This window comes from Macrotis lagotis, chromosome 7 (assembly GCF_037893015.1).
Source record: "Macrotis lagotis isolate mMagLag1 chromosome 7, bilby.v1.9.chrom.fasta, whole genome shotgun sequence".
In the NCBI taxonomy this organism is placed as follows: domain Eukaryota; kingdom Metazoa; phylum Chordata; class Mammalia; order Peramelemorphia; family Peramelidae; genus Macrotis; species Macrotis lagotis.
The window spans coordinates 140,986,553-141,001,839 of NC_133664.1; the positions used below are offsets into that span (position 1 = coordinate 140,986,553).

Below are 15,287 nucleotides of genomic sequence, written 5' to 3' on the forward strand. Positions count from 1 at the left end.
TCCAATTAGCTGATAAACCCCAATGTAATTCTCACATCTGCCCCTTCCTCTCAATTAGTACTATCATACACTCAGACCTTTTTTCAGGTCTTCATTACCATCACTTGGTCTATAATAACTTTCCACTTGGTCTCTCGGCATCCAGCTCTTATATAGCTTTCAAAGGAATCTTCCTAACATGAAAGGTATAATGGACTGGCAGGAAATGAAGAATAAAATCATGCAACATTTGGTAAGAGATTCAATTTTACTGGAACACAGGATTCATTAAAAAAAATAGAGTAAGATGAATAAGAAAAAATAAACAGGAGTCAGATTATTAAGTGTTTTGAATTCCAGGCTTATTTGTACTTTAATCTAAGAAGAACCAGTTGAGGCATCACAAATTGGGAAAGAAAGGATCAACCTCCATATCAGAAAATGCTGAGTTTAGCTCTTGCCTCTGTCACATTCCAGTTGTGTGACCACAAGAAAGTCATCTGAACTCTTGGGGTTTCAAGCAGCTCTCTTAAGACCATGAGATATAACTAATTTATCCATATGCATTCATCCCTTAAAAGAGTTTTCACAATAGGAGTTCCCTATAAATTAAGTCACAGGTCCAGATATAAAAGGAAAAATGCATGTCACTGAACTCAAAAACTTTATGAACACTACCCATCCTGTTTCTGCCTTTCTCATAAAATATGAACTTTAGCCTTACATCCTTACATCTTCATTTCATTTTCTTCTTATATTTAGATCCTTTATGCCATTCAAGCTAGTCTACTTATTATTATTATTATTATTATTATTACCTGATTTTATCTCTCTATTGTCTATTCTCTCTCTCTCTCTCTCTCTCTCTCTCTCTCACACACACACACACACACACACACACACACACAATTCAGAAGTGAATGGAAGCCATCTACATGCTCTGTCATTTGTTCCTCACAATAATTTGCACCAGAGGGGTTATTATCCTCATTTTACAGAGGAAGAAACTGAAGTGTCTGGGTTCAGTGATTTGCACAGGGTCACACAGTAAGTTTTGAAGACAGATTGTCCCTGGTTCTAAATTCAGTGCTTTTGCATTGTATCATGCTCTCTGATGTTCAATGCTTATACTCAAGCTTCTAAAAGAAGAGTTCTCATGACATTCTCTAGCCCTGGTATATAGTGTAATCAACTACTTAAGAGAGGCTGCTAGTGAAGTAACACTGGAACCCAAAGCAGACATTTTGTGAGGAGTATACAGAGTATAGATCTAACTATGCTGCTTATGCAACAAGTTTTCCTCACTTATAAAGTGGAAATCATAACTGTCTTGCTTACAAAAAAAATAAAGTGAGACAGCAGTTGGGAAAATACTTTGTAAGCAATATGCAAGACAAGTGTAAGACTATAATTAATAAATTGTTTTCTAGATACTGAACATAAACTTCATCCGAAGAAGCTGTCTTCTAGCTTACTAGAAGCAAAAAATAGTACCACACATTTTTGTAATGCATTACTTGAGACTGCAAAAACATCCAATTAAAAGGTGGTAAAGATCATAAAATGAAATAATAATCATAAGGATATGGGCTAAAGTTAGTATTTTATGAGAAAGGTAGAAATAGGAAGGAAGTGTATGTACAACTATTTTGCTCCTTGTGTGGCCCACTCTTGGAAATGTACTGAACCTGTTATTTCACTGATATAGGAAACTTCCTGATAAAGAAACCAAATGCAGTAGAGCACCTCTCAAAACCTTAGACCCCTGGGTTTCCCACATAGTATATGCCAAAAGTAGAACCTGAACCCAGGCTTTTCTAACTCTAATACCTGCTCTATATCTACTTTCATTTATAAAAAAATCCAACAGATAATTCTGGAGTTTACCACTCATTGATAGGATTTGAGAAATTCATTCACTCTCTCCTTTCAAACAATTAACTTCAGTCTGTGGCCAGATAATCAGAAGGACTGCAGCAGTGCTCTCTTCACATTTCAAATGTGCTTCAAAGAAATTTAGACTTCAAGATAGGCATTCTTAATCTTTTTTTCTGCCATGGTCCCTTTTGGCAATCTGGTAAAGCCAAATGAAACACTTGAAATTATGTTTTTAAACAATCAAATAAAATTCTTCAGATAATAAGGGAAATAAATTATATTGAAATATTTATTAAAATTGTTTAGTTTTTTTCCTTTCTTTCTCATGGTCCCCCCCCCGGTTCTAATTCTTCTTTTCACAATGTGTCTAATATGGAAATATGCCAAACATGCCAAAGTACAACCTATATCAGGCAAGGGAGGGTAGTAGAAAAATTAGTAACTTAAAAACTTACAAAAGCATGAATATGGAAAATATCTTTGCATGTAATTAGAAAAAATAAAAATAAAGAAAAAGAAAAAATACGTGTGTGTGTTTTTTTTTGTGTGTATGTGTGTGTGTGTGTGTGTATTTTAAAAACCAAGCTTAAAGACCCAGTTTAAGAACTCCAGTTTTAAGGAAAAGAATAGTATTGTTCAACTTCCTCAAGCTTGAAATTTAGGAGTCAATCTGGATTCTGTATTATTTCTCACCCCAACAGCCCCATCCCCTATATCCATCTTTCTAACCTTCTCTCCAATGTCTTTTTCTCTCTACTGACACTGCCACCCACAATTCTGGTGCAGGCCATTATCAACTGATGATCTGATTGCTGCAATAGCATGCTGGTAGAATTGCCTATCTCAAATCTTTCCCCACTCCAGTCCAGTCTCCATTCAGCTACTAACATGATTTCCCTAAAACTCAGGTCTGATTATGTCATCACACACATTCACACACCCCATTCAATAAACTCCAGTAGATTCCTATGACCTCCAGCAGCATTTGTCATTTGTCATTCAATGTCCTTCATAATATAGTCTCCTCCTACCTTTTTCTTTTCTTACACCTTATTCCCCCAACATGTACTCTTCAATACAATACGAACATCCTGGATATTCCATGAACAAGACATTTCATCTCTGGGCTAGTCTTTTTCTCTGGATGTTCTCTACACCTGGAACATTCTCCCTGCCTCCCTCTAGGTAGCAATTAAAATCCCAACTTCTACAGCAGGGATGTGAAACATTTTTTCCTGCCAAGAGCCATTTGGATATTTAAAATACCACTCACAAGTCAAAAAAATTATCAACTTAAAAATTAGCTTGCAATATTTGGTCAAAAAATTAATTGATTCACCCCTAAAAAGTGATATTGCCAGACCAAATGATTTAGTGGGCCAGACATTCCTGCCTCTGTTCTATAGGAATCATTCCTTCCTTATCCTCTCTTCCTTACAGTATTCCCCCTCTTTTAATTATTTTCTGTTTTTCCTTTACATAGCTTTATTTGTATCTATTTGTTTTTATATATTCTCCCTTATTAGACTGTAAGCTCCTTGAGGGCACAGATATCTTCTTCTTCCTCTTCTTATAACTCCAGCATTTAGCATAGTGCTTTATACATAATAGGCCCTTAACAAATGCTTACTGAAAATTAAATTGAATTCTTTATCCTTCACTCTATGATATTGTTCCAGGGAAGAATATATTGTGATTATGAGAACAGTAGGAACTATGTAAAATATGTATTGGAGAATTGTCCCTTTAAGAAATTACATACTTAGAAGTTTGGCTATTTGCTTTTTTAAGTAAAAAAAAAAATTTGTCTAAAACTAGCAAATTTTTTTAAAATCAGTTTTATAAAAAAAATTTATTTGAAATGTGGAAAGAGTGCTGAGGAGGCAGCCAGGTGGTGCAGTGGATAGAGCACCAGCCCTGGAGTCAGGAGGACCTGAGTTCAAATTTGACCTCAGACACAATAATTACCTAGCTGTGTGACCTTGGGTAAATCACTTAATCCCATTTTGAAAAAAGAAAAAAAATTTAAAAAGAGTACTGAGCCTGGAACCAAAGAACCTGGGTGAAAATGCCAGCTTTACCACCTGTGCAATTTCAAGTAACTCAATGAACTTCTTTAGATCCTTGTTTCTTCATCTGTAAAATGAGGAGTTTGAACTAGTTGGCCTCTTCATGTTCATGTTCCTATGAAAACTCAATGCTAAAAAAAATTTAGTCAAAATGAAAAAGCTCTCAATACAGCCTATTTTAGTCAATCCCACATGGCTTGTATTCCTAAAGTTCTGGGTTCAAATTCTGTCTGATTATGTACTGGCTGTCTCTTTGGGTAACTCAATCTTCTAGTGTCCCTAGGAACTCTCTAAGACTTTAAATTGCAGAGAAAGTCCCAATATGCATTGATGCAGGGGGGTTTACATCAAAAATCCCCAACAAAAATCACTGGGTCAATTCCCTTTCATTCTCATAATACAGTTCAGGTCCATATAAAGTTATCTATGTGTAGTTAAATACTAGAAAATGAAATAAATTATTGTAGGAAAAGGGTGATAGCAAGAATTCAATTTGATCAATGAACTTTAGGAAGCTAAGCAGATGACAATAAGTACTCAAAAATAAAAAAAAAAATGTTTCATGAGGCAACCATTTTGGTTGTTCTCTGGGATACTTAAAGGGACATGAGAAAAAATGGAGAAAAAATTAAGCTTTTAATCCCCAAAGAAGGACCCCTACATAGATGTTACTTTATGAAAGGGAGCAATATTAAAGATAGGGAATGATGGACAGCAACAAATGCTTGAAAGCACAGACGTCATTTAATCTTATTATGATTGCATTGATATTAATCAATTATTTATGACAATTTGAATCTGTGGGAATCTTACTTTGTTTCTTAAATTTCACAATGCCAAGGTCTCAAAGTACCAGAGAAAATGTATTTAATTAAATAATGTTCCAAAACAGAGAGAATTTTTCCACCCACTTATTTCCTGGGCACATTCTATGACACACTTAAAGCAATTTTCACCCTCTAATACCAGAATCTGAAAGTATTCTTAAGAGATTCCCCAGAAGGATCAACACAGAAAACTTTTGGGAGTCAATTTTTAAATGTATATTGACAATATTATACTGAAAAACTCACTATATTAAATGTTCTACAAACTTTTATCTGAATTCAAAGTGTGCAGCATCTGGGACTAAAGTTCTGAGAACCTTTAAAGATTAGAGCAGTCATTTCCAAGATTTCAATTGAGATCTACCAATCTATCATGAATTCTTACCTGGTTGATCTCCAAATCAGCTTCCCTGACTTATCTATCTTGCCTGTGGCTCAAGGGTATCAGAACAATCCCTTATAAGTTCTGATACCTCTCTCCCTGGTTGGCAACATGAAGAACAGGAAGGTAAAGGGAGTCAAAATCTTCCTATTTCTCCTGTACCATCCTCTTCAAAAAATACCATCAGCCTTCCTTTGTCACTGGTTATATAACACTAGTTCATCATCAAGATTAGGTTGCAAATCTCTGGGTTAGGAAAAGATTAAGATACTAATTCAGACTGGATGGTGGCTGTGGCAACAGTAGTTGGTAGTGGTGGCCCTTTATTTTTGGAGAGAACCAATTACATGGATGATGTCTTGATTTGCCCATGAATTGAATTTAAGTGAGACAGAATTGCTCAAAGTTAGTCTCATTCTCTCTTCCTGCGTCATCAAACATGACAGTTGAAAGCTATGACTGTGTGTGTTTAAGGAAGATGAGAAAAGAAAAGATACATGAGGCATAAATGCTTCAAAACTCAACTCAGTGCTACCTTTTCCATGAAGTTTTCTAATAGCCTTCCAAACTAGAAATATTTTTTCTTTCTTGAACTCTGAAATCCACTGTATATCTTATGAATTTTTCATATTCTATTTTCCATTATATCTTAATTTGTGTTATTCATGTATTTATACCTATTACTTTGTCAGCTCCTTGACAGAAAGGATCATGTCTGTCTTCCTTCCTTTCTTCCTTTCTTTCATCTTTCTTTCTTTCTTTTTCTTCTTTTCTTTCCTAATCCAGGGTACTCCCTCCAGTAAATATGGAAACAGTTCTATGTTTCATGAATCAACACATCCAAAAGCCTTATCATCTAATGGCCTGACTTCTGCTAATAAACCTTTTCCACTTTGAACTAGACCAAGTCATTCTTGGATAATAGACACATAAGCTTGTCAAAACATGAAACTTCATAGTTTGCTAAACCCTACTAAAGCTTGACTTCTGGATCAATCTTTCAAAATTCAGATAACTTCAATAATGTATAGAAATTACAACAAAACAAATTAAACTAAACACTGTAATTATGAAAATTAATCTTGGCCCTGAATGAAAAAGAAAAAATGAACCTTTTTATTCACTTTGTAGAGGTAGGGGACTATGTATAATAATGCATATATTATTAACTAGGGTTTTATGCTTGTTTTCATCAATTGCTTTTTCTTCCTATTTAAAAAATATTTCTAACAAGGTATGACTCACTAGATATAAGGGAGGATATATTGAGAAATTATAGGCATATAAAAACAAGAGATAAAAAAGAATTTATTTTTTTAAAAAAGAAATGAGGTATCAGAGTAGAATTTCAATGAATTATTTGCATAGAATAGTTGTCAGCAAATATACACTGAATTGAACTAAAAACAGTTATAATTAAATTTGGTAGTTAATTGGGACACTATGGAAGCATTATAGAAGAGGATTTTTTTTTAAAACAGGATGTCATGAGGAGATGAAAATGAGGCATGTGACCTGAAAGCATATTCCTCTTTAGTGCAATCTGAACCACTACTTTTTGCCAGGTTAGTTTGTATACAGCTTACCATTTCACAACCCCATTACATTCCTGAGGCAAAGTCAAGTTTACAAATCCAGACAAGCAAAGTTAAATATTGGAACAAACTAATTACTAAAAAGAATCTCCAAAATCATAATGAATTTCATCTCCCAAACAGTTCCTATGGAACTGAACAACAATTTTAAATAGACACATGGTAAGATTCCAAGAAGGGGAAAGAAAGGGGGGTACAGTCAGGAAAGGAAGGGAGAAAGCAGAGAAAGGAGGTGTTGGAAAATTAACAGCTGGAAACACTTAAGGAAAAAACCCAGATGATCATCCTTACAAAAAGGAGCAGTGGGTGGGCAAACAAAAAAGGGGGAAAAATAAATCAATTAGGAGAGTGGTAAATACAAGCATTTGTAGAGTACTTTGTTTAACATGAATAAAAAAATAAAGATGTGATCAGGAGCACTATAAAAATTTACACCATTATATTTGTATTCCCTAAAGCCTAGTATAAAAAGTTTTAAATAAAATGTTTTTGAATTTATCAAAAAACTTTGACAGCACACTAAAACATTCACACTTTCTCACTAAAGTAGCAGGTGGCTCAAGTACTTCCTAACAAATTCCAAAACAAAGTTTCTCTTTTTAGTATTAACACAATACCTTAACATAATTAGTAATAATCAGGTAACATTTTTCTCTATATAGACACACAAAGACATATAACACACACCCTTTAATTTCAAGATTAAAAAAAAAGAACTTGTCTACTTACAGGATAAATTAGAATTTTCCCACATATGTTGAATTAATTAACTATTAGGGGTGGGTGACAAGGAAGGGATGTTTAAGTAGGAAAGGGAGGGTAGAAAAGGAGTAAACTTTAAGACCTGTATTGCTTCTATTTTGGCAAAAATCAATCACTCAGGGTGAGTGAGGCATGGCAAAATATTTTTCTTCTCCACCTTCTTTTCCCAACCCTCATCCTTCCATCATCATCATCTTTTTTTTTTTACATTTTGGAAAAACAACTATATAGGAAAGCATTACTCAAATGCATTTTGTGGTAAAGATAGAAAAAAATGGTATAATTATTCATGAAATTATTCATGAAAACTAAATAACTTGTCTATACAATTTGATGAAGAGATCTCACTGCTAGTCCTGTGTCCCAAAAGAAATCAACAAACAAAAAACAAAGATCCAATACACCAAAATATTCATGACATTCTATGTGGTATAACTTCAAACAAGGTAGATACCCATTGATTGAGGAATGCTTGGAAAAAACTACAGAGGTAATAAAATATTGCATATTAAGAAATAACACATAAAGAATTTAGCGGGATGTGGGAAGATCCATATGAAAACTGATAGAGTAAAACAAGCAGATCCAAGATAATATACATAATTATTCCAGTTATTTACAGGAAAAGATCATTGAAATGAAGTCAAATTCTGAGAAATAGAAAAATCAGTGAAAGTACCAGGAATCTGGTATCAAACTCAAATAGAAAGGGACACAAGTTGGACACTTCTTTCCTAAACTAATATCTAGTAAAATAAATATTGTCTCCCACAGCAAAGAGGCAGAAGACTACTAAGGCAAACTCCAGTATTTTGTAGCTTGGTTGATGAGTTGAGATTTTTGTTTAATTATTTTTCTTTGTCAAAAAGGAAGGAGTAAAATAATTGAAGACAAAAAATTTCAATAATTCTGAAAACTGGGATGGCTAGGTGGCAAAATGAATAGAGCACCAGCCCTGGAGTCAGGAGTACCTGAGATCAAATCTGGCTTCAGACACTTAATTACCTAGCTGTATGGCCTTGGGCAAGCCACTTAACCCCATTGCCTTGCATAAATCTAAAAAAAATGTAATGCTGAAAATTCCAGCCCAGTTTCTTTATAATAATTTCCAGCACTATAATCATACATATGCTTAGCAAAAGTAGGAACCTGCCTTACTCATGTGGCTTTACATAAAGCAGTTGCTCCACAAAGTTTTGACATTAGTTTCATTACAGAGAGATCCAATGATCAGATGATAAGGGAGGATGAAAAAGATAATAGATATTCCAATTAATAAAGCAATGCTAACTACAAAGATTCCTTAAGAGGAAACAAGAAATGCCATGAGAAAAGCATCATGTGGTTCAGTAATTAAAAAAAAATTCCATAATACAACAGGTTCCTAAAGTTGGGACAATTCTAAATTGGTCTCCTATTGGAAATTAATTGCCTTAGCTAAAATAGCAAAACTTCATCAAAAATGGGGGAAAAAGTTAAAGTAGGATAGAGATTACAGTCCTAGTATAGCACTTTAACATTCTTAACTTTAGAAATGAGAATCCTTGTAAAATTATAAAAGAAAGAACTATTTGAATTAAACAGTTGAACCTTAGGAGAATTCCAACAGGACAAAATCTAAAGAAGCATTCTGGAGATAAGGGAAATAAGCTAACATTTACAAGTCATTTGTATAAAGGAAATATCCAAAGATAAAGTAACCAGTTAAAAATTTTCATAAAAGATTAGAACTTGAGACACTTTAATAATGGAGAAAAAATTATAAGTATCTACATAAAGGGGAAAATTGTTAGGATGGGAAAATTTGACCGAAGAGCCACAATGGTGTAGACTGCAGAGGGGATTGGCCTTAAAGGCAGGAAGACTTGGGTCAAAGAGCTGCCAGAAACACATAATAGCTACAAGCAAGTCACTTAATATTTCAAAATCCCCTAATAGTAATACTTGTTATCCTCCCTCTCCAACCATAATAGGAGTCTGTAACCACTGAAATCACAAACCTGTACAAGAAAAAAAAAAATGACCCAAATGCAAAAGACAAGTGTATACATTAAAGTGTACATAAGGTTTCATGTGTGTCAAGTTATTTTTGCTTTTGTTCTGTTATCCTACGATGAAAATTCATAACTTTACAAAACCTCAGAAGTGAAACACCAGTTTCTGAACTTAAGCACAAATAAAAATGTTCCTAACAATAGCATGCACTGAAATGATCAGCACTAAAAGAGGGTTATAATATACTTCTCAACAAAAACTCAACAACATTTTTTAATTCTTCCCTAATTTGATAAGGAGATATTTCCCAACTTCAGTGGGTAGACTCATTTTTTCAACATAAATTATACTACTTAGTTGAAACTTTTCCACATATTTTATTACTTCATGGGGTACCTAATTCTGTTCTAAGATACCCCAGAGGTATGCATCTCTATGGATCTCGATGAACCAATCATGACCCACGAGTGGGTGGTCCATATGGGTCAAGATAGAGTTGACAACAATTTGGAAAAGGCTCAGCCTATACAGGCTCAGAGGTACACCCTTTAATTAGAGAACAATTTCCAAAGCGACCACTCCCTTGACTTTCCAGGGCTCAGTTCTCAGAAAACTAAATCAAAAACAACCCCAGCACATGAGACTAGCAGTCCGTTATATAAATTATCTCCTAAAGGAGTCTAAGAAGAAGGGCAGCCAGCTTCTGGGGGAATGGAGAGGTAAACTGCCAACCCTAGCTACCCACCCCTCAAAGGAAAGAGGAGAAAGTTCTGTCAACCAGAGGGAAAGAACTCCTCCTGGCTCTGCAGCTGTCTGTACTGATTCCATGGAAGCAAGGAAAATAGAGTGGGTAGTTCATTTGAAAATGTTCCCACACTCTTGCCTGTTGATTTTTTCTGATGGCCCCACCATCCAGCACCGTGGCGGGAGCACTAGAACCAATTCTGTGAGAGCCAGCTGTCCGCCTCTTCTCCTTTACTCGGGCAGCCACCACAAGGCTCCCGTAAACTAGAGCCAACTCCATCTTGACTCACCACAGATGTTACTCCCTGCTCCCTCCTCCTCTCCTGGAGCAGCAACTGAGCCAGAGCCCTCTTTCCAGAATCTATTATCATTGTAAAAGATTTATTGAGTCTTTTCATCGTGCTAGATGCTAGAAGGGAAAGGGAAATGCATGGTCCCTAACTGCTCTGTTGAGAGAGATGTTATATTCAGGGCCAGCCAACAATTCTGGATTCTAAAGTCCAAAAGAAGGGAAAGCAATTTTAAGCAACCATTTCTTTGGAATAATGGACAAAAGATGCATTCTAGTTTCAGGATGTAAGAAAAAAAAAGGAGAACCAACCAGCAATGTCATATTTGTAAAAAATACTCTGATTTGTGTGTTTATCTTAAAAATAATTGTTTTATCGTAATATGCTAGATTGCTATGTGGAAATAGAACATACATATTAAACAATAAAGATAAAAAGGAGCAATGGTTGGTTTAAAGATATTTGAAGAAAGCTTTTAGTTTTTTTTAAATATTTGCTGTAATTCAGAGAGCACTATTCTAACTTTCTGGTCAGTTTTCTTCATGTAGCTAACTCAAGGAGTCAACATCCAATTAAGCACCTATTAGGTATCAAGCATTGGATTAAGTTCTGGTGATACTCCTGATCTCAAAAACCTCACAAGTCTAAGAGAGGAGAGTAAACATGCCAAAAATTATGCACACACAAGATACAGCCAGGATAACTTCTGTTGTTAACTCAAATTTTTCCACAAAACATATGAGAGATGGGAACTATAAATCTATCTATGCATGCCTAGCAGTGATATCACTATAAAACAAGGCAAATGTTATAAATCCTTTATTATAAACAGACCAGACTCTATTGTTTACTCAAAAGAGAAGAAAAAATTTATGTAACAATAACACCCATATAAATACACACACACACACACACACACACACACACACACACATATATATATAATGTAATGCTGACAAAGCACTTTCCACTCACACTCTCCCTGTCAAATGAGAAGGACCTTTCTGTACCACTTTATACTTAAGTCAAGTGTTTTGCCCTTGATCACACTGCTAGTAAAGTATATCAGCACAAATGGCTCTAGATGTCTGAGTTTCCTATCTGGAAGAATGAAGGAAGTAATAACCACTTGATTTTACAATTGGTGGAAAGTACTGCCATATGCATTCACTCTAAGACCTAGAGAATACACCAAGTGAGCATGTAATCAGGAATGAAGAAAAAAGACTTCAGCAGCTTAAAATTTCCAAAATCTCCTGACCTACAGGAGGAATAGGACTTCTCTAACAGTGGCAAAAGGATATTTTTATGGGGCTATGTAATAGTTATTATTCATAAATTCTATGACTTAGAAGAGACTTTGGAATCTATTCCTTGAACTTTCCTCCAAAGACTATGTGGAATTAACCCTTTCAGAGCAAAAGACTAAAAGGCCATAAGAAGTTTGCCCAAATACATTATGTGTATATACCCTTCAGATTTGGTGAATGTCCCAAAACCTCCCAAATCATCATTATCTGTCAAACAACCACATTTCCAAGATGGAACTCTACTGTATTGTGACTGAATAGACTTGATATTCTAACCTTCTGTTACTTGTTCAATGATCTATTTTATCCCAGTATTGAACCTAAAGTAGAAAGTTGAAGTCAATCCTGACCCTAAAAAATGTTACACCAAATAGGAATCTATATTAATCCCAGTTATTGACTTTCATCCTCAGCACCATCATTTTAGCGCTTCCTGTTTTTATTTCAGACAGTCATAAATGAGCAGAATTATAGAAAATCAGGGGCAAAATATATTTGTGGTATCATTTGTCATAAAAGTATCATTTTTCTTAGTATATATGATCCAACTATTTTTTAAGAGTATATCATTGGACTAACCTAAATTAGTATTGGAGGGAAGTTAGGTGGCATAGTCCATAGAGTTCTCATCTTGCTAAGTTCAAATTCTGGCCTAAGGCACTAGCTGTGTGACCCTGGTGAAGTCACTTAATCCCGTCTGCTTCAGTTTCTCCTCTGTAAAATGAACTGGATAAGGAAATGACATATTACTCCAGTATCTTGCCAAGAAAACTCTTAATGGGGTCATGAAGAGTCAGACATAATTGAAATGACTGAACAACAAATTAGTATTGACTGCCTCTTTGATTCAGAAGTGCTTAATTTTTGAGTGAACTAAAAAGACTACTAAATCCAAATCTGCTTGTTTTCTAAATAGAAATCTGCAAAATACATACTTCAAACTTTAGTCAAGTGTTGTAAGTAACAAAATCTAACTCTAGTTGTTCAACTGTCTTAAAGAAACAGAACAAAATACTATGGAAATTTATATTCCATTGAATATGGACTATTTTAGAGAACATGATTTAATAAGAGGCAGAAAAACATAATGAATAGAGAAAAAGACTCAGTGCCAAAAAAGACTTTTAGTTCAAGTCCTGTTTATGACACATGCTAGTTATGTGACCAAGGGCAAGTCAATTGACAGCTCTGTGACTCAGTCTCCTCAACTGTAAAATGATGGGATGGGAATTGCAAGTCCTCTAACTTTTGCTCTAAATTTGTGATCCTATGAATTAAATTCTGAGTTTCCCAAACATCTCTCTCAATCTATAAAGCTTCAGAAGAGTTGCTGATATGCATCTGGTAGTAAGAGTTGCTATACTAGGAGTTCCCTACACCAATGGGAGTACTTTAAGATATTTCAAGAGATAATTAAAATATTCTAGATTGATGCAGTCAAGGACTGAGAAATACAATATTTTACAATCCTGGACTAAAATCTCGATTTGGATCAAAACAGAAAAAATACAACAAATAAAATTTAAATATTATTACTCTTAAAGCCTTCAGAACTAAATAATTTTAATTTGTTACCACTGCATACAACTAGAAAAGTGGAATATGCTACTTAGATCTTGACTGTTACAGAATCTGAATAGTGCTTCAGGGTAAGTGCAATTAATCAAGTGAAAAATATATTAGTTATGATTCATTTTAGCAAATCAAATCACAAAACATACTGATATTCATTTCCCTCTTGGAGTTCTAAGAGATCTAAAATCTCAGTACTCTCAATGACTGGTCTTATGCAGTGAGTATTGCTGTCAAACACCTCCTTCCTTTTCCTAGAAAATCAGTTGGCCACCATTGAAGTCACAAATCCACCAGTGTGGTGGCCAAGAAAAATCTGTTTGCTTTTCGATTTTGAAATTTAAGATCCAGACCACGATCAAAAATAGCAGCGATTCTCACTTTTAGGCTGTAATACTCCAGAATATTTCTAATTACCTCATAAGATAACTTTATTTTCTCTCAAAAAATCTCCAAGAGAGGGGTGGCTAGGTGGTGCAGTGGATAGAGCACTGGCCCTGGAGTCAGGAGTACCTGAGTTCAAATCCGTCCTCAGACACTTAATTACCTAGCTGTGCGGCTTTGGGCAAGTCACTTAACCCCATTGCCTTGAAAAAAAAAATCTCCAAGAGAAAATTAGTTTAATTCCGCTGAGTTTTAGAATCATGCTATTTGTTATCAAGAATAACCCAGGATATGCTGGCTTAGTCATTTCCCACATTAAAGGCAATATTATATTAAGGAGTTGTTGTATAAACTACATAGGACTTTTAAGAATGATAAGATACCCAAGATGATAGAATATCAAGTCTCAAAGTCTAGAAGTCACTGATACTTTGGAAAAATCACTTATACTTCCTGGGCCTTAGTTTACTCATCTGTAAAATGAAGGGACTGGACTAGATGGACTCTGAGATTCACTTTTACCTTTAGATCTATGATTTTCATGGAATTCTATATAAATGAACCAAAAAGACTTATGGTAAGATCACAGTTTGAAAGCTCTTTAAACATTATCCTTCCATGGCCTTCACCCCTGCAAATCACACACCTAAAAGGGTTTAAATTCTGGGAACAGGGAGGACAGCCAAGCAATCTTTCCATTTAGGCAAAGGCTGGGATTCTCCCCAAAGTCTTCCAGTAACCTTTGGCTGGCTATCCAATGCTGGATTGTGAACTCACCGGCTCCATTACTGTGGGAAGGGTGGGAATTGGCCCTGCTTATATATTTGTTTCTGATCTGTATTTATAATCAAGATTAGGAACCATTTCAAGGAATAACACTGTTGACACGTTTCAAGAAATAACATTAACACAATTACATATGACACATATTTAACTGAGTCAATAATTTTTATTTTTTTCTTGCCAGCAAAGCAAAACTAAAGCATTACAATTTACTTACTTCTGATGAGATCTCCATCTGAATGACTTCCCCAGATGGACTGGTCTTGATTCTCTCCATGCATAAAAAGACTACTGGTGGGTGGTGTGATAGCTCTCTCTGTATTATCTTGGTCACATTTTTCTAAATAGGAAAAAAAGACAATTTTACTTTTTGCCACCAGATTTTCTTGTTTGGTTTTCATTTAATTCATTTGTATCGCCAGAAACTGGTACACAATAGGAACTTAATAAATGCTTTTGATTGATAATGTTCCTTTTTCAAGAATTATCGGTTTAGAGAGAAAAGAAGTAATTTACTCCAACCCCTCCAATTTTACAGATGAGGAAACTGAGATTCAGAAATGTTAATTTTTTTGCCCAAGGTCACCATGCAGATAGTAAAAATCACATGAAGAAAATTGAATACATTCAATTTATTGATTTTCTAGATGCTTAAAGATGTTATGAGAACTAAAAAGCAGATAGAGTTTCATCTCTGACTCACATTATCCATGAGAC

At 34.8% G+C, this 15,287-nt stretch overlaps 1 protein-coding gene across 3 annotated transcripts in view; it reads right to left on the reverse strand.

Annotated features, from left to right (window-relative positions):
- MDFIC (MyoD family inhibitor domain containing) overlaps window positions 1–15,287 on the reverse strand; it is a 117,028-nt gene that overhangs the window by 79,271 nt on the left and 22,470 nt on the right. For all 3 annotated transcript variants that reach the window (XM_074193865.1, XM_074193866.1, XM_074193867.1), the window contains exon 3: window positions 14,788–14,910. In XM_074193865.1, the coding sequence (XP_074049966.1) occupies window positions 14,788–14,910 (123 nt within the window). The remainder of the gene's footprint in view (window positions 1–14,787; window positions 14,911–15,287) is intronic.